Below are 27,680 nucleotides of genomic sequence, written 5' to 3' on the forward strand. Positions count from 1 at the left end.
GCTAAAACCACTCCAGTGTAGGTCAAGATATAATAAGCTGTTATCTCTTTCAATCATTATTGTCGTTGGTGTAATATCTTGTTGTTTTTTTTTTAGCAATTATTTTATTTTTATTATTCACTTTTCAATTTTTTATTAAACATGCTAAAACCACTCCAGTGTAGGTCAGGATATGACAAGCTGTTTTCTCTTTCAATCATTATTTTCGTTAGTGTAATATCTTGTTCAAACATTCAATATTTAAATGTTTTCTCTTGTCAACGTGGTCCTAATCGTCCTTCATAATGTTTCATGTTGAATTTTAAGAATAGAATATTCCCTGAGGGCCAATAACAATCGAGCGGAGAGCTTCAAATGGCCCCACACTTTGGACACCACTGGTACATTTTATTGAGTAGGTTTTTGTGAGATACTGTTTGATTCACAAAAAGTTACTTCAACAAATATCAATATTTTTCAACAAATAACAATGCCCTGGAACCTGTTGACTTAACTATCAAGTAAAGTCAATGTTGAATTGTCTTGCTCACTCTGCCTCTGCCATGCAAGTAAATAAATACAAATAAATACATTCCCAGGGTTAATGGGTTGTGTATGTTTTAAAGTCAAGCGCAAAGCTAAAAACAAATCATCTCTGGTCTACCTTAAAAAAAAGGCTTCCTGAAATGTGAAGCCCTGCCTCCTTTGCGTTAAACGGAAGTAGACTGTAGGGCGGCCAGAGAAGCTGACGACGAAAACACATCTTCTGTATCCGAGCCAGACATAACATTTACTTTTTCTCCGTAATACCCGAATGGTGTAGCGGTAGAAACATGGAGTATAGAAGGAAGCGGCAGTCTGCGACACAGAGTCTACGGGTTTCACTTTTCGTCTCTTTTGTCTGTCTTGTGTTCCACCTCGGCGACGCTGACGCAAGGCTACACCGGACACGGAGCGTCTCGACGGGAGAAACGGTAGAAAACTACAACAAATACTACAATTATGTTGAATTAACTAGACGTTTACAGTCGTACGCAGAGAAATACTCTCACATAGCAAACCTGTCGAGCATAGGTCAATCCGTGCAAGGCAGGGATCTCTGGGTAATGCGGATCACTAGGGACCCCCTTGTAGATTCACCGGGTAAACCCAGGTTCAAGTACGTGGGCAACATGCACGGTGACGAGACCGTTTCCAGGCAGGTTCTGGTCTATCTTGTGGAATACTTATTGACCAAATACGACCAGGAACCGCGTATAGCAGAGCTGGTGAACACCACGGACATATACATTATGCCTAGCATGAATCCTGATGGTTTTGAGGTGTCCAAAGAGGGAGACTGCATTGGCCACACCGGGGGGAGGAACAATGCTAAAAACATGGACCTGAACAGGAGCTTTCCAGACCAGTATAATGGAGAAACTGAGAAACTGCAAAACTCGGATAGCATCCCTGAAGTCATGGCTGTGATTAGATGGATGCACAACAAAAAGTGAGTATAACGCACACATTGACACAGGTCACTCCCCTTGTTTGAGGTCTTGCTGCTCTGAGGTTGAAATGACCTTTATAAACTGCATTGATCTCAAGAGCATGTGTTCTTCAGTGTAGAGACACATTCCTGTCACTCAGCAACTCATTTTATAGTCTTGCATTGCACTGGTACTGTAGCAACCTCAGTCACCCTCTTATGAGAAACCATAATAGAACCCTTGAATAACCCTTGAATTTAAATATTTTGTCTTGGAAATAGAAACGTGTACTGTAAGTTAGTCACCAACGTCCAAACGCTGCAACCACAGAAATGATCTAAAGCCAAAAATACAAAAAACAAATGCAATGGGAACATGCTGTGTCATTGGTGCCATTCTAACACGAACATTAGTGACGTAAATTTGTTATTGTGTAATACTGTCAAGTGTTTAATAAAGGCACAAAAAATGCATACAAAACATACAAAAGTAGATAGAAAAGTAGATACAAAACATCATATCTGGACAATCAATCATATCTAGACTATGAATAACAATAATAACAACCTCTAACCAATCTTTCCGGGAGCATTCAATGACAATATATACATAATGATAATAAATATAATATTGGTCATATGTAAACAGTATATGTGTGTCTTTCTGTTAGCCAACATACAGTATGTACAGTATTTGCATCCACTTTAGGGGGAGGAATTGGCCCTGTAATGTCAAATGTATGCATCAGGACAATCGGGTTTGCTAATGACCAACATTCACACTTTTCAATCAAGACACTCCTTTGTAGGAAAGGCTTTCAGAAGGACACATACCTAACAAAGTCACTATCTATTGTTTTAGATCAACTTTATATGTTCTAGACTTTTTATTTTTATTAACAGAGCCCAAATAGTTGCGAGTTGCAAGTACTTGTACTGTGTTTGGAAATAAATAAATAAATAGAATATAGTACATTCTTGTATTTGGGTACTTGCAGTATACTGGTACTGCATTTGGAAATAAATAAATAGAATATAGTACATTCTTGTACTTGGCCACTTGCAGTATACTGGTACTGCGTTTGGAAATACTGTAAATAAATAGAATATAATACATTCTTGTACTTGGCCACTTGCAGTATACTGGTACTGCGTTTGGAAATAAATAAATAAATAGAATATAGTACATTCTTGTACTTGGCCACTTGCAGTATACTGGTACTGCGTTTGGAAATAATAAATAAATAGATTATAGTACATTCTTGTATTTGGGTACTTGCAGTATACTGGTACTGCATTTGGAAATGAATAAATAAATAAATAGAATATAGTACATTCTTGTATTTGCGTTTTTGCAGTATACTTGTACTGCATTTGGAAATAAATAAATAAATAAATAGAATATAGTACATTCTTGTATTTGGGTACTTGCAATATACTGGTACTGCGTTTGGAAATAAATAAATAGAATATAGTACATTCTTGTATTTTGGCACTTGGAGACGATTGTAATGATACACAGTTGATAAGTCATGGGGGTGATAAGATAGTTGTCCCAAGGTTTCCTGTTTTTTTTTTTTTTTTTTTTTTTTTTACAGCTTCCCGACTCTGTGGTATATCACCTTTATTTGCTTTTGTGTATAAAGTCTGTTTTAACGCCAAGGGGTCAAGTTGATAGCTGTGATTTTTCAACAGTAATTGTATCAGCTAGTTGGGGGGAGTGGTCTAGATGCAGGGGGGAGTGGCCTAGATGTATCATTTGTACTTTTCTCTTGAAGAAACAATGCTGGTGGATGGACGGCTGACAGGTAATCATGATATTTTCTTAAAAAATATAATTTTTAACAAAATAGCTGTAGTAGAAAGACTGGTAGCTGTTCTCGACTTTTTATTTTTATTAACAGAACCCAAATAATTGCAAGTTGTAAGTCTACCTTCCTTTAGTCATTCATAACACTAGAGTGCTGATTGAAAGATAAGACACTGCCGGGATAGCATGGCTATGTTAGGAAAGCTCTAGGATACATTCTACTACTGAGCATGATAGTAGAATACATCATGCTCAGAGGACGACGTCACGATGCAATACATTTTAACATAAGAAAGCAGACCAAATGCAAGTATAAAGTCTGTTTTAACGCCAAGGGGTCAAGCTGATTTCAACAGTAATTGTATCGGCTGGTTGGGGGGAGTGGTCTAGATGCATGGGGGCGTGGCCTAGATGTGTCATTTCTACTTTGTTCTTGAAGAAACAAGGCTGGTGGATGGACGACTGATAGGTAATCATGATATTTTTTAAGAAAATATAATTTTTAACAAAATAGCTGTAGTAGAAAGACTAGTATCTAAGGTTGTAATGTTTTGACTGTCTTTGCACTTGGCTGGTTTATATGGTTTGAATGGGGACATGTGAGCTAAGGATTCCATGTTTTGACTGTTTTAGCAGTATTATTTGTATTGTTTCAATGGGAATGTGGTAAAAAAGAGTTTGCAATGTTTTGACTGTTTTGGCGTCTTTTAAAAACAATACATATAGATTATAGCTGTGAAAAGAGTTTGTATTGTTTTGACTGTTTTAGCGTCTTTTAAAAACAATACATATAGATTATAGTTGTAAAAGTATTAAATTAGGTTGACTAAAATACCAGGTAATCATGATATTAAAATATAATTTTTAACAAAATAGCTGTTGTAGAAAGACTAGTATCTAAGGTTGTAATGTTTTGACTGTCTTTGCAGTGAAAGGTGTGAAAACGCTTTGATGTTTTATTGGTATGCCATAAACTTGTATTGTTTTATTGCCATGTCATAAACATGTCACGTAGGTGTGAAAACGCTTTGATATTCGTCACATAGGTGTGAAAACGCTTTGATGGTGGGGGGGAGGGGCATGTCATAAACTTTTATGACAGGGGGTTATAAATCAATCAAGGCATGTCTTAAATACCTTTTTGACACAAAGTGGACTATATACCTCTCTTGGATCATTTCTGTGTTTGAAGCCTTTGGACGTTGCTGCATGTCTGCCACGGTCGACCACCGTACACATGGACATCAAGCCCAACATATTTACATTATGAAATGTGTTTACGGAAATGATACAACAATGTTGCCTTCACTTTAGCTCTTGTGTTCCTTTTTTCAAAACCTCAGATGCTGAACACAATCTATGCCATGTTGGTCAACTTCCTCCTTTCTGTTTTCGAAACAATTATTTCCAAATGGAATTAGAAATTAGGCCTTCTAGGGTGAAGATAATAAACCTTTATTAACTGTGCATATGTAACAATGTAATGTAAATGTAAAAAGAAGTCTGTTATAAAAGCAACATAAAGCAATAAAACTCACTCAGTGTCAACTGTAATGATGTCTATTGAAGGTATAATGTGACCGTCTCACTTTTTAAAGTTTTTAAGTGCGACAAAAGTGTAAAAAGAGGTCAGCCTATTTTAATCGAGTAGTTTAAAGAACAGTAAAAACAGTATAACAGTATAACAGTATAACAACGGAACACAAAGTTATTGACATATGGGTGTTGAATTGAGTTCATGCAGCGGTAGACACACGTTCATGTGCCTTATAACACGCACAGACGATTAAAAATAACATTCATGATGTTTCTTGGGCTCCATGTAAGTGTGCGATGATTTTAAAGATAATGTACATGTCATTGTATATCTAATATCTCGTTGTATTGATGAAAAGATGCGTTATAATGCGAGACCAAGTCAGTGGTGGCAGCTATTTCAGGCTTCTGATTGTCCAAAATGCGCTTGACAGCCGGTGAGTATTTTTTTGTGTATGAGGTGTGTTAGGAATCAGTTACAATGCAATACAATCTCCTGTACAGAGCTGTGATGACAAGCTACACAACAGTGCCATTACAATGTGTTTATGAGCAAGGGTGAACCGGTAGTATCAAGTCTTTTATAAATAAAAATAACATCAAATCTAATCGTGTGGGTCCAAATTTATTCATGGTGGGCTGCCATAAATACATTTATGGGAAACCCTGCAGAGTTAATTATTTGAACTTCCTGAACTGACGCCTTTATAGCTTTCTTTGAAATTTAATTTGAATTCTGAATTATATCAGGGGGATGTGACGTAAGAGGTTCCACTGCAGCATTTTAAGAACGTTTTTTTAAACTAAACCTTGGTGACCAGGCCATTGTGCACTCTGCTTCTCGCCCAAAGTCAGCCAACGTGGGTTCCAGTTCACTTGTGACCCTGAACGGGATAAGCAGTAGAAAGTAAATGAATAAATAATCCTTTGAGACAACTGTTATAATGTGCCCTCGCCTTTACAGGTTTGTTTTGTCAGGTAACCTGCATGGTGGCACTGTGGTTGCCAGTTACCCTTTTGATGATTCAGCCTCCCACGAGCAACAAGGCCATTACAGCCAGTCGGCGGATGACAGCCTTTTCCGCTACCTGGCACTGGTGTACTCAAAGAACCACCCAGTGATGAAGACTGGTCAGCCCAACTGTCCCAATTCCCCAGAAGAGACCTTTAAAGATGGCATCACTAATGGGGCACAGTGGTACGATGTATCAGGTAAGAAACCCGGGGAAATGATCATTGGAAGAAGATTTTTTTTTTTTTTTTTAAATCCAGGATTTAATGTACCGTATGTGACACATATTTTGTTTGAGTTGCCACAATTTATTTTTGATGTCTATCCAACTTGCTAGTCTGGTTGTCTGTAGAACACACAAACTGTATGCTCACATTCAGCAAAACAGTGTCAACATGATTGCAATTAATTGAACTTCACTGATTGTGGGTTTCCACACTCACTTCTTCTTAAGGACGGAAGGAAGTTTGTTCTTCAGCATTGGATTGTTAGGCTGTTGACTTGTTGACTTCTGTTTTACTTGGCTATAGCTGATGTCTGTGCTCTCTGTGCTCTGCTGTTACATGTTATGCCGTTGTAATGTCTGGTTTGAGCTGGCCAGGTTTTAAATATTCAGAGTGCTCGCTTGAGTTCAGTGTACTACTCACAGTGTTTGTGAATGTGTGCTGTACAGTTTTAGGAGGAGGTGACAGCTTCATCATTGCACTGTTCTTATGACTGCACACTCTGGACATGTTAGTTTTCCAACACAGCATTTTTTCTTGATCTGTATTCTGTCCATCTGTGTATTTTATATATTTTGTTTTGCGCTGCATCAACTGCAAAGAAACGTGAGCTGCACAGTCCTCTTTTTTTCCGTTGGGAGATTGTGATGTAAGGTGTGTGCAGGGTTATGTTACAGTTGGAAAACAATGCGGAAGCGACATGAAGTTGGTGGCTTTTTGTAAGAATGTAAAACATTACACTAGCCATGACGCGCGGAGGGAGGAATCTCAAAAAAAATTAGCATTATTTTTCAACCTTGGTACTTTGGTGTCCAGTGGATCCCCATACATACAGCTCTGCCATACATTCACGATTCAGCAATCAAGACCCCACAAATTTGCAAGAAATCAAAATCAGCAAGAAAACGAGTATCTGATTATATTGGCCTGCATCTAAAATCTTCAATAGTGGCACTCTGATCCAATCAGTAGATTCCAGACTCCACCCCAGCATGTCACATGCAATCATGCAATCATGTTTTTAGCATTATTAGAGCCCTGTAGACATGAAATAGCATACCTATAGTCACCTTTATGCTTGTATTACCTCGTATTACCACCAGTCCCATGTGATTGTAACAGTGTTAACAAAGTAGTAAGGAGTAGGGGTGATATTGGCCAGGTGGCAGCATTTTTTGTTGAAGTCCGAAAAAGACTTTAAGCATATGAAACTTGTCATGCACAAGTTTCCCTTTAACTTTTGACAATTTAAAACATGTTATGAGATACTGAATTTGGGGTTTTTATTTGCTGTAATAAAGATATTTGACATTGCTATAATCATGAAAACTATTAAGAAATTAGGAACTACATTCTTGAGGCATTTCAGTCTGTGTAGTTCATCTATTGAATATTAGGTTTCACTTTTTGCATTGAACTACTGAAAACATATTGAAGACAAGTCATAAGAAAAAAAAAAGAAAACTCATATGTAGTATTCTACACTGGTCACTAGGCATCAATAATGTTACACTGATGAGACATTGCCTTATATTACATTACCTTAATTTGCACAGCATGGAGTCAGCCGTGTATGCATGTATGCTAACCATGATATGGTGAAAAAAAGTTCTCCTCCCATTCCGTGTGGAAGTGGTAAGCTTTTGGCTTCTCACTTTGGACTTCTTCACCCGTCAGTTTCAAACCCTTTCTTAAGTTTAGAATAAATAAATTGGAGAGGCTAACTAGTTAGCTAAGCAGCTTGCTATGTTTAAAGCGACGGCTGTCTCTTGTGTCCTTGCAGAGAGAGAGTTGCGCAATGTGGTTTCCCAATGCTAACGTGTGAGTTATTATGTCTTATTATCGCACCTCATGTCTACTATATTTGGTAATACGAGCGTAAAGGTGACTATAGGGATGCTATTTCATGTCTACAGGGCTCTAATAATGGTACAAACTGTATTTAGAAGGTCATAAACAGGGTTTCTATGCTGTAACTATTCCATTCCATTTTCCTCCGCTTATCCGGGTCCGGGTCGCGGGGGCAGCAGTCTCAGTAGGGAAGCCCAGACTTCCCGGTCCCCTACCACCTCCTCCAGCTCCACCGGGAGGACACCGAGGCGTTCCCAGGCCAGCTGTGAGACATAATCCCTCCAGCGTGTCCTAGGTCTTCCCCGGGGCCTTCTCCCGGCTGGGCATGCCCGAAACACCTCACCAGGGAGGTGTCCGGGAGGCATCCGGACTAGATGCCCGAGCCACCTCAGCTGGCTCCTCTCGATGTGGAGGAGCAGCGGCTCTACTCTGAGCTCCTCTCGGATAACCGAGCTCCTCACCCTGTCTCTTAGGGTGAGTCCCGCTACCCTACGAAGAAAACTCATTTCAGCCGCTTGTATCCGCGATCTCGTTCTTTCGGTCATGACCCAAAGCTCATGACCATAGGTGAGGGTGGGAACATAGATCGATCGGTAAATTGAGAGCTTTGCCTTCCGGCTCAGCTCTCTCTTCACCACGGCGGTCCGGTACAGCGACCGCATTACTGCAGACGCTGCGCCGATCCGCCTATCGACCTCACGCTCCAACCTTCCCTCACTCGTGAACAAGACCCCGAGATACTTGAACTCCTCCACCTGGGGCAGGACCTCATTCCCAACCCGGAGGGAGCAATCCACCCTTTTCCGACTGAGAACCATGGCCTCGGATTTGGAGGTGCTGAGTCTCATCCCAGAAGCTTCACACTCAGATGCAAACCGTCCCAGTAAACGCTGCAGGTCACAGCCCGATAAGGCCATCAGGACCACATCGTCTGCAAATAGCAGAGATGAGATCCTAGTGCCCCCGAACTGGACTCCCTCGACACCTTGGCTGCGCCTAGAAATTCTGTCCATGAAAATTATGAACAGAATCGGTGACAAAGGGCAGCCTTGGCGGAGGCCAACGTTCACCGGAAACAGGCTTGACTTACTACTGGCAATGCGAACCAGGCTCCTGCTCCGGTTGTACAAGGACTGAATGGCACGTAGTAGCGCGCCACCAATCCCATACTCCCGGAGCACCCCCCACAGGACACCGCGAGGGACACGGTCGAATGCCTTTTCCAGGTCCACAAAGCACATGTAGACCGGTTGGGCAAACTCCCAAGTACCCTCCAGGACCCTTGCAAGGGTGTAGAGCTGGTCCAGTGTTCCGCGACCAGGACGAAAACCACATTGCACCTCCTGTAGCCGAGGTTCGATTAACGGTCGTACCCTTCTCTCCAGCACCCTGGAATAGACTTTCCCAGGGAGGCTGAGGAGTGTGATCCCCCTATAGTTGGAACTATGAAAATATTATAATATTGAATGCTACTTCGCGGAAATTCACTTCTCACAGTCAGGTCTGGAACCAAATAACCAAGATAAACGAGGGACAACTGTATGAACATATCTATTAACAAGTTTATTGTATTGTATTATAAGTATATTGTACAGTACAGCCACTGGATGCTGACTATTCATGATACTTCAAATGCAGGTAAAGCCATCTTTTGGAGTTAATAAAAAAATACATCACAAGTTTGCCGACTGCCGCAGCTGCCAATTTTTTTTGACCTGGCGCCAACTAGAGATCCCGGTGGTTATTTGCTTTTGTAGATTACACTGGTGGTGATAAGGAAACACTGCGGTTAATTGAATAGAGGTGTTAATTTATGGCCTTATCATTTCCTTGTTAACGGAATCGCGGACGGAATCACAGAATTGGCTAATAAAAACGGAATATACTGTTAAATGCAGAACCAGAAATTGACATAATGTGAATAAAATGATGTCATTGTGAGGCTAAGGAATGTTTGTGGGGAAATATTTCCCCAGTGCACTGCTCAGTTGTCACGGGATCTCCTCACAAACACTAACCTACGCCCTCCCGAACTAAACAAAACTCATCTCTTATATAGTGAGTGGAAGCTAGCAGGGTTAGCTTAGTTTAGCAGAGCATGCCAGTGCGGCTGTGTGTGCGCGCAACTCAGGCTATATGAGTGTGTTTACACAGTCTTTTGTTTTACCGCTTGTTGACGCAAATGAGCATTTTAGGATGCCCGCTGACATGTACGTTTTGTGTTAAACAAGGACGAAAGCCATGGCAGCAGGAGGGACTGTTAGGTCTGCACCAAAGCTCGTTTCACACACAACACACTTCCGGCCTTCAAAACAAGGGCGGTGTGCAATTGGAATTCTTCCTTAACTACAAACACGGGCATTCCATAATTTTGAGGATTTTGTAGCAATGTCTGCAGAGGCTGACATCCCAATAGAAAAGTTGGCAAAGCTACATCCGTTTCTGAATTACTGGGCAAAATTAATGGACATTTTATTCACTAACCCCAAAAGCACACACTCTATGGTGGTAAAATTGGTGTAAAAGGTAAAAACGGAATTCTAAAAAATTACAACGGACATAACGGAATTTGGAAAACAATAAAATGGAATTTGGGAAAAAATAAAACAGATTTCATTGGGCTCTTTAATAACTATAGACTGGTAGTGTAGGTATATTGCAAGCAGGCATGAAATTGTCTCATATTGAACAAGAAGTCAGAGGAAATGTAAAATGGTTAATAGGCAGACTTGGTGTGTGTCAGTTTATACGTAAAGCAGTAAGTTCATCATGGTTGTGTAAAGTATGTCATCTTGACTCAAAACATTTTGTCTGCGACAGTGTTTATTTTTGGCCATGCGATCGTCATCAACATTGCATCATGCGGTAACTGGTTCACTCTAAATCTGTTCTATGTATTTGTCAACACAGAGTTTTTTTCTACCTCTGGTCTTTTGCTTCTATGCATTTAGTGACACAATTTGTTGTCTTCTCCGACACAGGTGATCATTGTTCAGATGTTCATCTGATCACCCTTAAACTCGTTCTATTGTATTAAGTGGGAATTGAGTTAAGCTAAACAAAGTCAAGTTTATTTACACTAAGGTATCATTGTCACCAGTCATCTATAATCCAGGGTGTGACTCTGGATCCGGTACAAAGACGGATATGTAAGATTAGAGGTCTCTGCCTGCATACATGTCTCGTCATTCAATTGAAAACATTTGTTCACGGGTAACAAACAATTCAGGTTTTGTCAGGTGGCCACCAAGGTTGATTTGCCACATTGTCACATTGTTGATTCACTGTTGTTTGATCATCATTAGCAGGACAGAGTTTAGGTTTGGCTGGGTACATAGCACCCTGTCGTTGGCTGCACCACATGCAGGTAACCTCTGGTCACTTGCTCTGGCACATTTTCTTACACTCCACACTATCAAAATGAGCTCATAGGGCTTGAAACATAATAATTGGCACAGTGACGCTGTGTCAGATGATCCTTTTCCACCCCGGACGTCTAAATCCCACCCTGTTTGAACTGTGTTCAATTACAAAGACACATTTGGGCCCTTACAACATGATAGTGATAGTAATGTTTAAAACAAGAACCACCAAGGTGAGGTAACACTTGGTATCAATATTTTGTGAGCGTAGGCCTGCTGCGTTACATCTTCCTCATGCTTCTTGGTTTGGTAGCCCTTCCCAGCTGCTTAGTTGCACAAGGCGACATTTTTAGTGTTCTTATGAGCCACAGCCAGCTGTCATGGCAACGCTTCAGGCAAAGAGACTGTCGACACCTGCTTTGTTCCAGTGGGATGGCCAACCTGTTTGTCCAACATGTTTGATCATCCATCCATCCATTTTCTACGCCGCTTATCTTAATTAGGGTCGCGGGGGTATGCTGGAGCCTATCCCAGCTGACTTCAGACGAGAGGCTTGGTACACCCTGGACTGGTCACCCAGCCAATCGCAGGGCACATATAGACAAACAACCATTCACACTCATACCTACGGACAATTTAGAGTCCTCAATTAACATGTATGTTTTGGAATGTGGGAGGAAACCGGAGTACCCGGAGAAAACCCATGCACGCATGGGGAGAACATACTGTTTGATAATCTAATCTAAAATAATCTAATAGGCAAACAAAAGGTGTGAGCCTTAAATGTTGGTGACTGAATAAATAATTATTTTCTTTATTGTAGGAGGGATGCAGGACTACAACTACATCTATGGAAACTGTCTTGAAATCACCATGGAGCTGAGCTGCTGCAAATATCCTCTTGCTACCGAGCTCGATAAGGAATGGGAGCTAAACAAAGAGTCTCTACTGGCTTACATGGAAAAGGTACACATCATATTTGCTCATTAGCAGCTTCAAAACATCTATACAAGCTCTGCCGAGCAAAGACATAAACTTTTATCTTAGAAAGGAGGCGGGGCTGACCCCATTACGAGTAATGACACATTCTTTGCGCAACACTCCCACACACAAAAGCACTCTGAAATACTTGAACAAATGCAGGATAGTTTGGAAAAAAAAGTTTTAAATCACTGACGGAGTAATGCTTAATTTTAGCTTAATTAGTGAGGAACACATGCTCATTCTAACAGATAATAAATAATAAATTGTAGTTTTATTTTAGTCGTGACCAAAAAAAGTCCATAATTTTCACAAGATATAAAGGCATAGACATATGTTCTGCTGCGACACAATATAAGTTTATTAATCACTATATTTATAACAGTATCATACAATCGAATATATTATACCTTTCAAATGTATTAACCACTCATTTGAATGTGATTGTTTGTTCCTAGGTCCATATTGGTGTTTGTGGCTATGTAAAAGACAACGTCAGCGGTTCAGCCCTCACCAATGTCAGTATTGTGGTGGCAGGCATCCGTCACAATCTGACCACTGGAGACTATGGAGACTACTACAGACTCCTGCTCCCAGGAGCCTACAACATTACTGCTGTGGCCACGGGGTGAGTAAAAGCAAAGAATGTTGTTAAATGCTTACTCGGTAAATTATTATGCAATGCAATTGCAGAACAACAAGGGCAAGATTATTAATACAATGCATCTAATAAAATAAGGGGATATTTGTACAGCTTGTTAATTCTGTGCTTCACCTTATGATCACATCACCTGAACAAAGCAGCCTCTTCTGTGCTTTAATTTTCACGTTCAGTGTCACAGGATGTTACACTCAAGTATATCAAAAGAAAACAGTTATTTTCTCTTCAAGGATGGATGGATTGGCTATTGGGAGTATCTCCAGTTTTCCCCGTGGGCCGACTACAATTCGGCCAGCAGACGGCTGTTTATTTATTTATTGAATTATTTATTGCTGCACCTTACTGTTACGGTCCTCCCTTTTAAATTGTACGTATTCATGGCCTACCTTAAGCATTTTCAAGCATACAAATTAAATAAATGGATAAATGAACAAAAATACAAATATAAGGCATTCAAAAGACGTGATTTGAAGTGTAATACAGCATCTGTGACTTTTTGTGTGCGCCTTTAAGAATTGGGCCTGGGAAGTGACAGGTGTCACGTCAGCTAGGCTAGAGTTGACTGTTAGCCGAGTGCTAGCAGCAGGTTAGCAGTATAGAGAGTGGCCAACAGCAGCTCAATGTTCACTGCATGTGTTGTCTGCTTGTTAATAAAGTGATTGAAGTGCATCAGAAGTCTCTCCTTCAACAGTGGAAGTAGAGTAGTATTCTACACTGGTCTGTAGGTGTCAGTAACGTTACATTAATGAGACAATAGCCAACAGGAAGTACACAGTGAATGATGTAAGTGTGAGTTTATCTTATCTTATTTATGTCAAAGATGGCTTATTTTCTATTATTATGTTTACTATACTCAATAATACAAGTGTGAAGGTGACTATAGGGGTGTTATTTCATGTCCACAGGGCTCTAATAATAGTCAAAACCGTATTTAGAAGGTCATAAACAGGTTTTCTATGCTCTCACTATGAAAATATTCAATTTATTAATACCGAATCCTACTTTGAAGAAATTCACTTATCGTGGTTGTGTCTGGAACCAATTAACCGCGATAAACCAGGGACAACTGTAAACTAAATGGAAATTGAGACTCGGCAGGTACTACGACCAAGCGGCAAATGGCTCGTCAAGTTGAAACCTGTTGCCCTTTAGCCCGCCCACAACTGCATAGATTGGCTTGGCTGATTTTTGCCATTGTCTGTACATTATGTATAGCTGTGCTGTCTGTTTTAAAATCAAATTGTCAATTTTTGAGATCATTGTACTTTTTTTTTACTATTAGTAGTGAAAGTTAGGACTTTTTCTTTTTCTTTTTTTTTTTGCAATTTTGTTCAAACCTGAACTATTGCTCTACTTTTAATGTCCAGATTTGTGATAGGCGGCAGGCCCAGTATATACAACCTCTCCTGTGGACATGATCTCAGCAGAGACCCCAGCAGCCCAGCGAGCCTACCGATAAATGAGTTCACTCTCATTTATTTATTCAAGGCTCCAGAATATAAAGGGATATTGTTCAGTACAGTAGTGTTATGAAAGGCTTGCGTCTTTGTGTGTACAACAATGGAGCGAGTTGACACAGTATATGGACACGAATTGTAGTGGGGCAGTCTGGACCAAGCTCGTCTACCTCCCATTTGTGTAACTTCAAATTGCAAATAGTGCCTCTTTAGGGGCATTCAAGAAATGTAGAGTTTCCACTGTAATTAGAACAGCACAATGTTTTTTTATTTTATTTATGCATGTATTTTTTCCTACCTACAGGTGATTTTAAAGCTCGATTATTTCATTTCTCTTTAGGTACACACCACTGACCATCAACAACGTTCAGGTCTTGGAAGGAAAAGCCACCAAGCTTAATTTTACATTAGAGCCACTGGCCATTGAACCGAATCTCGCAAGCAACATCTCTCTGACTACTCCCTTCACGCCATCGACCACTGCCCCTCCACATGTCTCCACCTCGATTAACACCCCTGAACCCACACCGACACAGGTGGTGCCCTCAGTAGGAAGTCAAAGCACTTCTTCTCAGTTACCACCTCAACCGCTGCCCATTCAGCCCCAGGAATTTCGACACCACAACTATGCTGACATGGAGCTCTTCTTACGCAAGTACAGCAGCGAGTTCCCGTCTATTGCCCATCTTTACTCTATTGGCCGCTCAGTGGAAGGCAGGGAACTCTATGTAATGGTCATCTCAGACAAACCTACCGTTCATGAACATGGTACAAACAGCTTTTGTTTATATCTAAACAAAGATGTACACTTTTCCACTGGAGTTTGATTTGCTTCTCCTAGGTGAACCAGAATTTAAATATGTGGGCAACATGCATGGCAATGAAGTGGTGGGCCGGGAGTTACTGCTCAACCTCATCGAGTACCTGTGCCTTAACTATGGCACCGACCGTGAGGTCACAGAGTTGATCAACAACACACGTATTCACATCATGCCTTCTATGAACCCCGACGGCTACGAGGTAGCCAGTGAAGGTAAGAGGCAAAGACGCAAATGTGTAATTTGTTAAGCCCACAGTTATTAAGTCATTGGTATTGGTTGGTGTTTCAGTGGTGACTTGTGTGTAACCACTGTGGGATCAATTCCCGCTCATTGACTATACGTGTGACTATGAGTGTGAACAGTTGTTGTGTATATGTGCTTCGTGATTGACCAGGCTAGGGTGTTGCCTGCCTTTCACTCAGTCATCTGGGATAGGCTCCAGCTTCCGGGTGACCCTGAAAAAGATAAACTGTAAGAATGTATGTATGTACGGTATGTATGAATGGCTTGATGAACGGCAACAGTTTTTTAAGCTCACAGTTACCTGACGCTTTGGTTCCATAAGCAAAGGATCACTGATCACTGAATTGTAATGTTCTTGCCATGTTCCTTCGGTAAAAGCACTTGCCAGCTATAAAGGACACTGTAATGTTGAAAGACCAGCACAGCTTGCTTTTCATAACATCCCCTCATAACAAAACATAAGGATTATATTATCTTACAGGTTTTTTGGCTTATGGTATCATACATTTTTTTGGCTTCAGATCCGATTTTTTTATAGTCTTGCTGATCTTATCCGACCCGATCCGGTACATACATATATACATATATATATATATATATATATATATATATATAAAAATAAGCTTTTGTTGCAAACATGAATTTGTGGAATTAAATATGATTATGAAAATAGCTCTTCAAAGAATTCAAAATAATGATACCAAAGAATTAACTTTTTTTATTACATAGCATGACCAACAATATTGTTTGGCTTTTCTAACTAACCTCTGTGAGTCAGGTCCCTAATCCAATAAAAGCATGTTAATCGTGCGTCAAAAAAATAGTGGCGTTAAAGGGAATTTCTGTTAACTTCGGCAGCCCTAGTATTTATACTATGGCAGTTGCTTTTTGCTTCTGTGAATGAGTTTTTATCAGTGCGCACTTCCTTTGTCACTGTCACTTTTGTATCTTATTAGAAGTCACCTTGTAACCTTGTAGTTCAGAACTGAGAAGATGGTGTTGTTACTTCTTGCAGATGCACAGATGCATACAAATCCCCACAAGTATTTCTTTCTTCACAGGCGATGTAAGAGGCTACAGAGGGCGCAACAACAGCAACAATTATGATCTGAATCGCAACTTCCCAGACCAGTTTGCCACCATCAAAGATTCCAGACAGCCAGAGACTGTCGCTGTGATGAACTGGCTGAAAAGCAACCCGTTCGTCCTGTCAGCTAATCTCCATGGAGGCACGAGCAAATTTTTCTGCAAAATACTAACATGCTCAGTTGTAGCTTTTTTATGACTGTATTGACATACTGTATGATGTTTTGTATTTTTTGCATTTAATGTGGCTAGATACAGATGATACCATATACAAAGTCCCATACTTTAAGATTAAGTCCAATTGCTCATGTCAGGCATTTAGATTTCTCTGTTTTCTATGTGATTGTGAGTTCAGGTTCCTTGGTGGTCAACTATCCCTTCGATGACGACAAAGAGGGGAAAACAAAGTACAGCAAGTCTCCTGATGATAAGGTTTTTCAGCAGTTGGCTCGTACATACTCGCAGGTACCTCAACTGGAGCTTTACACTTGGACTGCAAGGCCCTGGCCCTTTTCTTTATTGTAGGAGGAATGCAGGAAATATTTGATGAGGGAAGGGTTCATTAGCAATGTGTTGATTTTTCTTCATGTGTTTGCAGGAAAACCCTCTGATGCACAGTGGACACCCTTGTGTGAAACTATACCCTAGCGAATACTTTGCGGATGGCATCACCAATGGTGCCAGCTGGTACAACGTTGCTGGTAGGTTGATGATAGTAATTACTGTTGAAATAGGGTTGATCGATATGCACCAAAACTCATATCCAGATATATTTAAGTTGAATATGGATATACAATATATATCCTGATATTTTTTTCCGCAAAGTGAGTTTAGACAAAATCAAAGCCAAACTTGTGTGTCAAGTTTTATTAAAATAAATGCTTAACATGAGGATGTTTTTTTTTAAGTTTTAAAGCTTCACGCAAGATGCACATAAAAAAAATTGTATCTAAAAATAGCCGCTAAAATACAGTAGGCCATTCTTTTTTTGAAATAAATATAGAAAAAAATCAAATATAATCTTTTTTAAAATAAAAAAAAAACTTTAGCTATGCTCATCCTCAGCTCATAACAAAAGAACAAAATATGAAGGAGTGCCCGGTTTAAGAGGAAATTTTAAAATGTCAGCAACTCAAAAATACTTTAAATTGAACAGTAGTATTTTTTTAGGTAAACATTTGTAGAAGACACGACCATGTCCAACCTGTCAACTGCATCAGGCTTAACAACTGTAATAAAAATTGTGACTGAGAAGCTCACTGGACATTGCAAGTCCATTGTTTTCAGCACGTTTGTATTGTGGTTGTAATTTTCACTTATTTTTCAGGAATTAACACCTCAGCATTCCAGAGAATTGAAACACTGGGGATACATATCACCTATATAAATATGTTGCATATACATGTTAAAATCAGATTTTTTTTGCCAGGTGGCATGCAGGATTGGAACTACTTAAACACCAACTGCTTTGAGGTGACGATTGAGTTGGGATGTGTGAAGTACCCCTGGGCCAAGGATCTGCCAAACTACTGGGAGCAAAATCGACAATCTCTGCTTCAGTTTATCCATCAGGTAGCACACAACACAATCTAAATCTAAAGTGATCTTTTTTTTACCTTGCTATCACAGTTTTGCATTTACTGTGTGTTCCTGTGTGTGTGTACCTCCAGGTTCACCGTGGGATAAAGGGTACGGTCTCTGATATAAGAGATGGTGTGGGAATACCCAATGCCACCATTCATGTGCAGGACATAGACCACAACATTACCACAGCTCTCACTGGTGATTACTGGAGACTGCTGGTCCCTGGGACCTATTCCATCACTGCCTCTGCCCATGGGTAAGATCTGAATGTCAAGGCAAGTAGAGCCAGTCATCCGCAAGCATTAAGTTAACCACACTCCTGCTATGTTTAGATATAAACCTGTGAGGACATACGCCACAGTGTCTAAGAATGGAGCAGAAGTGGTTGACTTCAGACTGACACGGGTTCACTCAGACCTGAATGGCCAGTCGCCCTCTGGACCCAAGCCGACCCAAAACCCATCTGAGGAGGAGTTTGAGAACTTGATCAAGGACCTCTCTCTTGGCCAGGGCTTAGAAGAGTTGGTCAGGAGCACAGACACAGAGAACAGCTTCAGATTCCGAGGTTACAAGGAGCTGTCAGCATTCCTCCGAGGTCTTACCCTCAACTTTCCCAAAATTACATTCTTACACAGGTTTGTGGTGTTAAAGCCAGCTTGTGCTACTTGGAACTTTAGTTGTTCATATTGATGCTAACAGTAATCATTGAAAATCTGCCTCTTCTTTTTCATTTAGTTTGGGCCGAAGTGTTGAGTTTAGAACCATTTGGGCTCTGGAAATCTCCAACAATCCAGGAGACGCTGAGCCCTCTGAGCCCAAAGTCCGCTTTGTGGCAGGGATCCATGGTAATGCCCCAGTGGGCACTGAGCTTTTGCTCGAGTTTGCTGCCTTCTTATGTATCAACTATGGCAAGAACACAGCCATTACAAGGGTAAGGCTTTGGGCTTTTTTTCCAATCCTGCACTGAACGATACTGCACTTCATTTATGGCAATTTTTTTCATGAAAATGTCCTTTTTTGTCTTGACAGAAAAAAACAATGAGTGCCTTTGGTAAATAGTCTCTCCATTTTCCGCCCTCAGCTCATCAATGAGACAAGAATTATGATTGTGCCGTCAATCAACCCCGATGGAAGAGAACAAGCAGTGGAGAAGCAGTGCACCTCCACGCAGGGTTTCACCAATGCTTACGGCAAGGATCTGGACACAGACTTCATTGGTCAGTTGTATAGTTTTGTTTGAATATAACACATCTGACATACACAAACACACAAACTTGTGTATCACATTCTATATAGTGCCTCTTTTCCTAGGCAATGCATCACAGCGTGTGGTGGAGCCACAGCCGGAGACCAGAACGATGATGGATATGATATTAGATAACGGCTACACTCTGTCTGTGGCCCTCGATGGAGGCTCCCTTGTGGCTACTTATCCATACGACAAACCTGTCCAATCAGGTAACTATACCCTACAGCTTATGTATTCACGCACCTACTATAATAGTAGTTACTTCCATAGCTTGAATTTTCCAAGATCATAGAAATAGGTTGACTTCGCTACATCCTACTGAGAGGTGAAATTTGTCATAGAGATCTTGGATTGGATCCTCATTTACTTTATGTAAAGGTGTATTCATGATGTGGCCCATAAATCAAGTTTACTCTATGATTGTAAGTCATAGAATTCCCCTCAACATTGCTGTAGAATGTATTGACACACTGTGCTGCGTTTTAAAGGAATTCTGCTGATAGGTTTCAAAGTAATAAAAACCCAAGGCTCTTTTAATTCAGTAACTCAATTAATTGAATATTTCCATCACTTCAACACCTACATGAGAGTAATAGTCATTTCTACTGATGTGTTCAATGCTGCAAACAGGGCTCTAGACCTTTTTGGTTACATCATATTAGCAACTGGGTCACTGTGTCCTCGCTGCCTACAGATTGACTTGACAAGCTAAAAACAGAAAGTTATGCAACAGCCAGTCTGAAAGACTTTGATAAAGATACCACCTGAAAGTTGTTTACTGCTGAGCATTTCTGGATGGTCCTAATCTCAACTCTCTTGTGTTGTATTCATCTTTCAGTGGCGAATGAAGGCACTCTGAAATACTTGGCAAGTGTTTATGCCAACAACCATCCCAAGATGCACCTCGGTGACACTGGATGTTCAACTAACGGGCAGAGTATGCATGTTAGATATTTTATTGATCTGAAACATGCTCTCACAATACTTTAATTCATTGGCATAAAAGGAAGCACTACTTTCACATTGGACTTGTTTCAAATGACATGAGCAAGTAAAGCGTGCAAAAATGTCTTCTCATTACAATGCTTCACAACATCTACAATTTAGGACTAAAGTTTTGTGAGGGCAGGTGCATGGTGGCATTGTAACAGTCATGTTTTTTTAAGATGTTGCGCAATAACTGAGGGATTTTGCTTATTGTCTCTCAGCAAGCAACATTCCAGATGGAGTTATGAGGGCAGCGGAGAGACAGAGCCACATGGGCAGTATGAAGGTAAGTGCCCATGCTGGCGAGAACCTCCATCTGGATTTAGTTGATGGAAATTGCCTTCAATGGTAATATTCTGAAATGTTTTTATTTACACTTAAATGTATAGTAAAATTTCATCAAGCACAAACTTGATGGCAAGTCTGGCCTGTCACGTCATTATGTGGCCCGTGATAGCTTTAAAACTCAGATTTTTAATGAATAATTTCTATGTCGTCTTGCACGCTGGAGTGCCCATAAACTACATATCCCATAATGTATGTTGAGTTTTGTGATTTGCGCATTGACTGCGTCTAGCCACTAGAGGCCGGTTTTTAGTTATCACCTATGGGTGGCAATAAACTAAATGTTTACAATGAGGGCAAGCGGTATAGAAAATGGATGGATGGTTACCACAGTACCACAGTGCCGATGTGGCTCAGGATGAAAACAACCCTACCATGACTAGTGGTGACTGTGAGCCAACAATAAATTAGAGATTAACGTCTCTTTATGTGCCTTCCAGGACTTCAGCATGGACTTTGGCTACTGTCCAGAAATCACTGTGTACACTGGCTGTTGTGTGTTCCCCCCAGCTGATCAGCTCGCCACACTCTGGGCAGAGAACAAGAAGCCTCTTCTAAGCATGTTGGTGGAGGTATGCTGACTGATTTTTGTATTTTTTTTAAACCGCATGTAGATATTATACACTCCATGTTTGTCACTCACTCAGGTCCATAAAGGGGTGCGAGGTGTAGTGAGGGATAAGAGCGGGAAGCCCATTGTTGGCGCCATCATCATTTTGAATGGGGGAGTGAGAGTGTTCACTACAGAGGGTGGGTACTTTCACGCGCTGCTGGCTCCAGGGAACCACAACATTGAAGCAGTTGCTGATGGCTACCAGCAACAACGACAAGAGGTATATACATACATATTGAAATGCATTTTCTACTTGATGGGATAAGACAGGGTTTCCCCTAGGGTTTTTTGAAGCTGTAGTGGTGGGCTCCATGGAAGGGTGGCGTGCCGCCGCTGTTGCGTCTACAATTTTTTTTTAATTTTTTAAAATGACAAATAGCTATTTTTTATGACTTATTTATTGTTTAACTTTTTTCAACAACTAGCAACATGAACAGAGAACATTGCAAAACTGTTAATTTAAAGGCACGGTTGCTGAGAGCACTGCCACCATTTAAATGGCACTTTATTTACAAAGCACATCTCCACTCAGTGTGCTCATTTGTCATTAAATAGAAGTGTCATGTTTGAATAGAACACTTATAAAAATACTACGAGGTGAAGCAAATATTCTTTGGTGAACTACTCAACATCAGCAGGTGAGCTACTGCGAGCTTAAGAGCTACCTGTTGGAGCCCCCTGTCACTGTCTAAAGCTGTACACACTACGTGTTTCTGGTGCACAGCTTCGACACAACTAGTGTTTTGAAGACAAGCCATAGATATTATAACGATAACAAGAGAGCAAGATTGTTAGGTGACACTTTTAAAAGGCAAGTTGTGATGATAATCGATGATTGATGTATTCCATGAACGTAATAACCACTTGTAGGTACAAGCCAGCTAGATACCGCCAGCAAGGCATGTAAACAAAAATGCCAGAAAGTGGAATGATATTGAAACATGAGCGATCACACACACTGGCATTGATAGGCTAACAAGCTGTTTTCAGTTGACTACACATTTCACGGGCTATTGTTCATTCTCCCGATAATAAGAAACAAAGTGAAAGTCAACAGAAGACGTGTCGTGTACTGAAACAGTTTTATATTTTAAATCGTATTCATAGTAATCATGGTCAATATGTGCATAAATAATAATCTTTATATGAATCTATATAGCATATATATACAGTACATTCATCCCTCCCTCTTCTATGCCGCTTATCCTCACTAGGGTCACGGGTATGCTGGAGCCTATCCCAGCTGACTTTGTGCGAATTCATACAATATCCACCCATTTTTATGCCGCTTATTTTAATTAGGGTCGCGGGTGTATGCTGGAGCCTATGCCAGCTGACTTTGGGGTACACCCTAAACTGGTGGCCAGCCAATCGCAGGGCACATATAGACAATCATTCACACTTTAGAGTCGCCAATTAACCTAACATGCATGTTTTTGGAATGTGGGAGGAAACCGGACTACCTGGTAGAACATGCAAACTCCATACAGAGATGCCCAACGGAGATTCGAACCCACGTCCCCCCGATCTCCTGACTGTGTGGCCAACATGCTATCCCCCAGCCACTGTGCGGCCTTCATACAATATATTACTTAAAATTGTTTTCAAGTTAAAAAAAAAACAAACAAACCTCATTTTAAGGTGTGGCAACTTTTACTTTGTTGTGGCGCACCGTCACAATCACTTATATGTAGCGGAAACCCTGTATGAAGTGAATCAATGAGATTATAGAATGGCTTTTACAAATTATATTTATCAGGTATACATACATGCAGAGAAAGTGTACTAATTTGTATATCCAGTCAATGGAATGCTATTAGGAGCATCTCTGCATGAATATTGCAGTAAATTTGTCACACAGATAAAGTCAAAACTAAGCCACTAAGTATTGCCTATGAAGCATTACATGAATGGGTGGTGACAATTGCACAATATCATGAGAAATGCCAATCGATTCCCCCCCCCATCCCTTCCCCTGTTTCTTTTATTAATCTTTGAAACATATTCATAGGACTAGAAATCAATTGTAATTGAATGTTTATGTTCTGCGATTGACTGGTGAACAGTCCGGGATATACACTTAGTCTCTTAGTTGGATAGGATCCAGGGTTTCCATGATACTGATGAGGACAAGCAGTATTGTGTGAACACACATGACTCTAACTCAATATTTGGCACTCTTTAGGCTGCTGTAGGCCTATATGAACCCAGATATTTAAACCGAAGCATATACCAGTTTCGACAGTGTACAGATTTGTGCCTTTCATGACAATGCAAACCAAAAATGTCTTCAATATTTGGACACACAATTAAAAGACTTCATTGTGGCAAGTGTCCATTACAGTCCATGTCTATGCAGGGTGTAGGACGGAGCAAGCAAAATTTCTCCATCACTTCAATTTTTCCTGTTGACTGCTCAGAAATTTGAATTGTCGGGTAGGCCAGCTCAGTAAACAGATGCTCCTTAATAGTGCGTCCCAGCTCCAGACTGTAGGCTTTGAGCTGCCCGCAAGGATTCAGCAGCAGGGGATCCACCACTGAATGATACATCTGTTGGTACTCTGCAAATGTAAAGCCATGGATTGTCAAAAGTACTGGTTCTGGCTGATGCACTGAGACACTGTTTGAGTCACTTTGTGCTTTTTCACTGAAGGTCACATGGAAGTCTGGAACAATTGCAGCATTCCTTATGTATCGGTCGTCCAGCTTCTTCTCTGCACGATCCACTTCCTTCTGCTCACTCAACACATCCAAATTACTTGGTGCCAGCATGTGACTCCTTTCCTTTGTTGTTTCCCCATATTTCTTTGGGCCTCTAATACGGCGCCTTAAGCCATAGGAACTCATCTCATATGCAGCATCTCTAGAAGTTAAAACAATGCCTCTTGAAATGGATCACTGTAAATGTATTAGAAATCCATAGTGATAATTTAAGATCAAGAGGTGCACTTACTGTTTTACAAACAACATTTGGAGTGTGTATTCCGACAGCATCACTGAATTGTGACTGAGACTGTGCAGTGGGAAGTCCTCACTGCATCGTATTATTTTCTAACCACACAGAGTAAACGAATGAGACACGAGGTGCAAAGAAAAATAAATTAGCCACAAAGAGCTGATAAAGTCTGACTCCCGAAAATTCATAGCTCAAAAGCTGAGGAATTTAAATTTTTTGATGAACTAATCCTGTTTCAGACCCACCAGGCAACCTGCGGCAGATTATATTGAGTAGTCACAGCTGCAGGGGAGGCTTGCTAATGAGGCAGAGTTTGCTCTGTAAGGAGCTCAGTGTGCACTTTGATGCAGGACGGAGGGGAAATTTTCAAAGTCTGTTGTTTTTGGTTTTGTTTGACAGCACTAAGAGAGGAGAGCGTTACAGTTGTACTTGTGCATATGACAATTTTGAGTTAATTGGAATGCATTTCTCACACATGGTCGGACAATGACACAGGAGTGTGTCGACAGTTGGACACTCGTGCTTTAATGTGTGAGATTGGTATACTTCAAAAGGTTAGCACACCCTGAAAGAGCACATGTGGATTCTTACTTTTGCTTTTGCGCAGGTGGTGGTGTCTTCCTATGAAGCTGCGAGCTCTATAGTCATTGAGTTTGACATGGACAATAGCATCTTTGGTCTGCCTAGAGAATTTGTGGTGGCAAGTGCAGGTAAGCCCATACTACAATATGTTCCTTGTGCATACAAAACTAAGCCAAGTTTATGCGTTTTTAACTAAAAAACATTTTAAGTCTTCATTTCCTTAATTGGGAAGTCAAATTCCTACTAGAGATGCTCAATATTTGCTTTGTCACAGATACACCGATATTGTCCAGCACTTCATTACCAATAGCAATAGTGTAATGAATGATTTTATCCTTCATTGACATTATCCTTTTACCGTGATGCCACTGGATGCATTTCATAAACACTGTGCAAAATAAGACAAATACTGCATTGTTACAGAAAATTAGTTTTTAAACCTTTTGTCTGAAGTAAAAGAAATCATGGCCAAAAGCCAGCTAAAACAATATGTTCTATCCACAAGTAAGACAGGTTTGTCTTAATAAATTCACATAGAATAATGCTGGTAGCTTTAGAACTTGTGAAAGCTGCACATTTCCATGTGGCACAAATATCCGTATTAAAGTAAAGATTTTGAAGGACAATTTTGGACTCCCCCTTTGTTGCACTTTACAATAATTGCAAATTGCATATTTACAATCTGAAGGCGAATCTTGGAAATAATTCCAGACGGCAGACATTTTGAGCTCGCAAGCTTTGTTGCCGCGCGGAGCCAGACGTCATCACTCACGTGCTGATATTATCTTGACACCGATATAAACTGATATCTCATTTTTATGCCAGTGTTGGTCGGCCAATGTTATCGGACATCCCTAGTTCATACTTTGGACATTGGTCAAAAATGTGTTTTGACATTCATGCCCACCTGCTTGTATCTCTCCTTTCTGCAGCCGCCTCCATGACAGCGCTGATGGTGACTGCGTGCATCATCTGGTGTGTGTGCGCTGCCAAGTCAAATCACCAAAAGGATGGCTTCCACCGTTTGCGCCAGCACCGAGATGATTACGACGATGAGATCCGGCTCACGTCAATGGGCTCTAAGAAGTCTCTTCTTGCACATGAGTTTCAGGATGAGAGCGAAAGCGATGAGGAGACGTTGTATGCCAACAAGATCTGAGCTTTGATTTTGATTTCGTTAGAAAGACAAGCCAGGGACAGCAATACCAGTGAACTTGATGCATTATATCTTCCTCTTTCAGACTGATGTAAGACTGGGGAAGACACTTTCTTTTGCTGATGTATTCTGAGCACTCACTACCAGTAACTCATCTAGTAATCCCATAGTTACCTCATCAGTCACACAATCCTTTGTGACCACTCGTCCGTCCCGCCTCAGCAAGATTTGATTGCTCCGACTTGTCCTTCCCGAATCAAGGCCTTTTCACATAAGCTCAAGTACGAAAGATACAAGTACACAGTTTCCCACTTCCCAATTCATTATAAATCCATGTGAATACTACGTGAGCTCAACAAAGATGTTGAATGTTTTTCTTCTACAATGGCTTTGCTGCATGAAAGCGTCCAGAGCCTCTGGAGAGTGCGTCCAATTCCGTGCCTTGGCTTCTCTAGAGCAGTAAAGTAGTGGATAGAACAATTGGGCCGTGCAAGATTTTGATCCTTCCTATTCTCAGGTGGCAGGAAGGAGCGATAGCAATTAATTCGACTCCTCAGTTCTCATCTTGCACGTTTTCGGTATAAATAATTCATGCGTTTGTCTTTTTCCTCAACGGGAGAGAATCTAAAGACGGCTGAGCTCAAATGTGTTAAAGCGTAAAGGAGAATCAAACTTGCTCTGCAGGCAGTGCACAACTTTGTTGGCTCGCTTGCACTGGGAGGGAAATTAAGTCATTGGCCAAGGAACAATAGAATATTTAATGAATAAACTTAAAAGAATGTCTTTTTTTTTTCTATTTTAAGTGTACTGTTTTATGCTCTTTTTTTCTTTTTTCCAACGGTTGTGTGTAAATGGGAAATGGCTGACTCATTCATGTCAAAGGCTGCCCATGCATTATATATTTAAAATATTTCAAATTTGACCCATTGCTTCATGTCCTCTCTCTTTATGAGTGTCCATTTTTAGAGGCAGCGCTAGCCATTAACTTCTATTTTAGAGTCCATTGCAAGGTTAAATTATTGAAATCTGAACATTGTGAAATTTCTGATATAAACCTTGGTGAAATTGGGAGGTTGCCTAAAACCAAATGAAACGTTTGTCACAATCGCTTGTTAAAGTGGAAAATGCTGTTTATTCCACACCTGTTTTTTCAAGACCTTGCATTAATTTCCAGTTTTTCTTTTAAAATGCAGCTGTCATCAGTAATGGTAAAGTGCAGAGAGATTTTGTATATTTTTCTTACAATGTCTGAATGCGTGCATGTGTGAACTTGGGTCAAGTAGTCATGCAGTGTTTGTGTGAAGTTTTTATATGAACTAATTTAATTGTTGGTCACTTGTAAATGACAAAATGTGCGATTGAGGTGAATCCAGAATCTCCATGCAACGGAGGCAGGTGTTCTGTGTGACTTATGACATGCCAATGTGCCCTCAGCCTCATAGAACATCAATAAAACATCTCACAATATGCAGTGATTGTGGAGTCTTGTCTAACAAAGAACTGGGCATCTGGAAATGGAGGTGAGATTAAGGCATGGGTAATATCCTGAAGTCCTGCAATATATTGTCTCGTGACTGGATTCTGATACTAAAGGATTCATAATTTAACTATATAGCTACCCAAAGTGCTAAATATTTAGTAACAGAATAGGCTATTATTGTCATTGCCCCATTTGAAACAATGAAATTGTGGGTGTGGTTCTCCAGCAGTGCAC

The 27,680-nt window shown here is 40.5% G+C and overlaps 1 protein-coding gene across 2 annotated transcripts; it reads left to right on the forward strand.

Annotated features, from left to right (window-relative positions):
- Window positions 1-694: 694 nt before the first annotated feature.
- Window positions 695-27,431, forward strand: cpda (carboxypeptidase D, a). Of its 2 annotated transcripts, none has more exons than XM_054794158.1 (21): window positions 695-1,471; window positions 5,761-6,008; window positions 12,069-12,211; window positions 12,685-12,854; window positions 14,685-15,112; window positions 15,186-15,377; window positions 16,470-16,637; window positions 16,850-16,959; window positions 17,093-17,195; window positions 17,924-18,066; window positions 18,165-18,334; window positions 18,411-18,713; window positions 18,814-19,009; window positions 19,160-19,295; window positions 19,375-19,536; window positions 20,166-20,264; window positions 20,536-20,600; window positions 21,100-21,231; window positions 21,307-21,492; window positions 24,836-24,938; window positions 25,743-27,431. In XM_054794158.1, the coding sequence occupies exons 1-21, from the start codon at window positions 813-815 to the stop codon at window positions 25,967-25,969; spliced, it is 4,143 nt and encodes a 1,380-aa protein (XP_054650133.1). In that variant the 5' UTR covers window positions 695-812; the 3' UTR covers window positions 25,970-27,431. The 2 variants fall into 2 exon arrangements, with proteins under 2 accessions (XP_054650133.1, XP_054650136.1); XM_054794161.1 differs by having other exon boundaries at window positions 19,390-19,536.
- The last annotated feature ends 249 nt before the right edge of the window (window positions 27,432-27,680 follow it).

The sequence above is a fragment of the Dunckerocampus dactyliophorus genome, chromosome 12 (genome assembly GCF_027744805.1).
Source record: "Dunckerocampus dactyliophorus isolate RoL2022-P2 chromosome 12, RoL_Ddac_1.1, whole genome shotgun sequence".
NCBI lineage: Eukaryota > Metazoa > Chordata > Actinopteri > Syngnathiformes > Syngnathidae > Dunckerocampus > Dunckerocampus dactyliophorus.

Bases quoted from the DNA above. Each gene is read 5' to 3' on its own strand.
- cpda (XM_054794158.1), top strand. From the start codon at position 813: ATGGAGTATAGAAGGAAGCGGCAGTCTGCGACACAGAGTCTACGGGTT. The intron at 16,638-16,849 runs GCACGAGCAAAT...TTGTGAGTTCAG, and splicing joins GTCAGCTAATCTCCATGGAG to GTTCCTTGGTGGTCAACTAT. The intron at 16,960-17,092 runs GTACCTCAACTG...ATGTGTTTGCAG, and splicing joins TGGCTCGTACATACTCGCAG to GAAAACCCTCTGATGCACAG.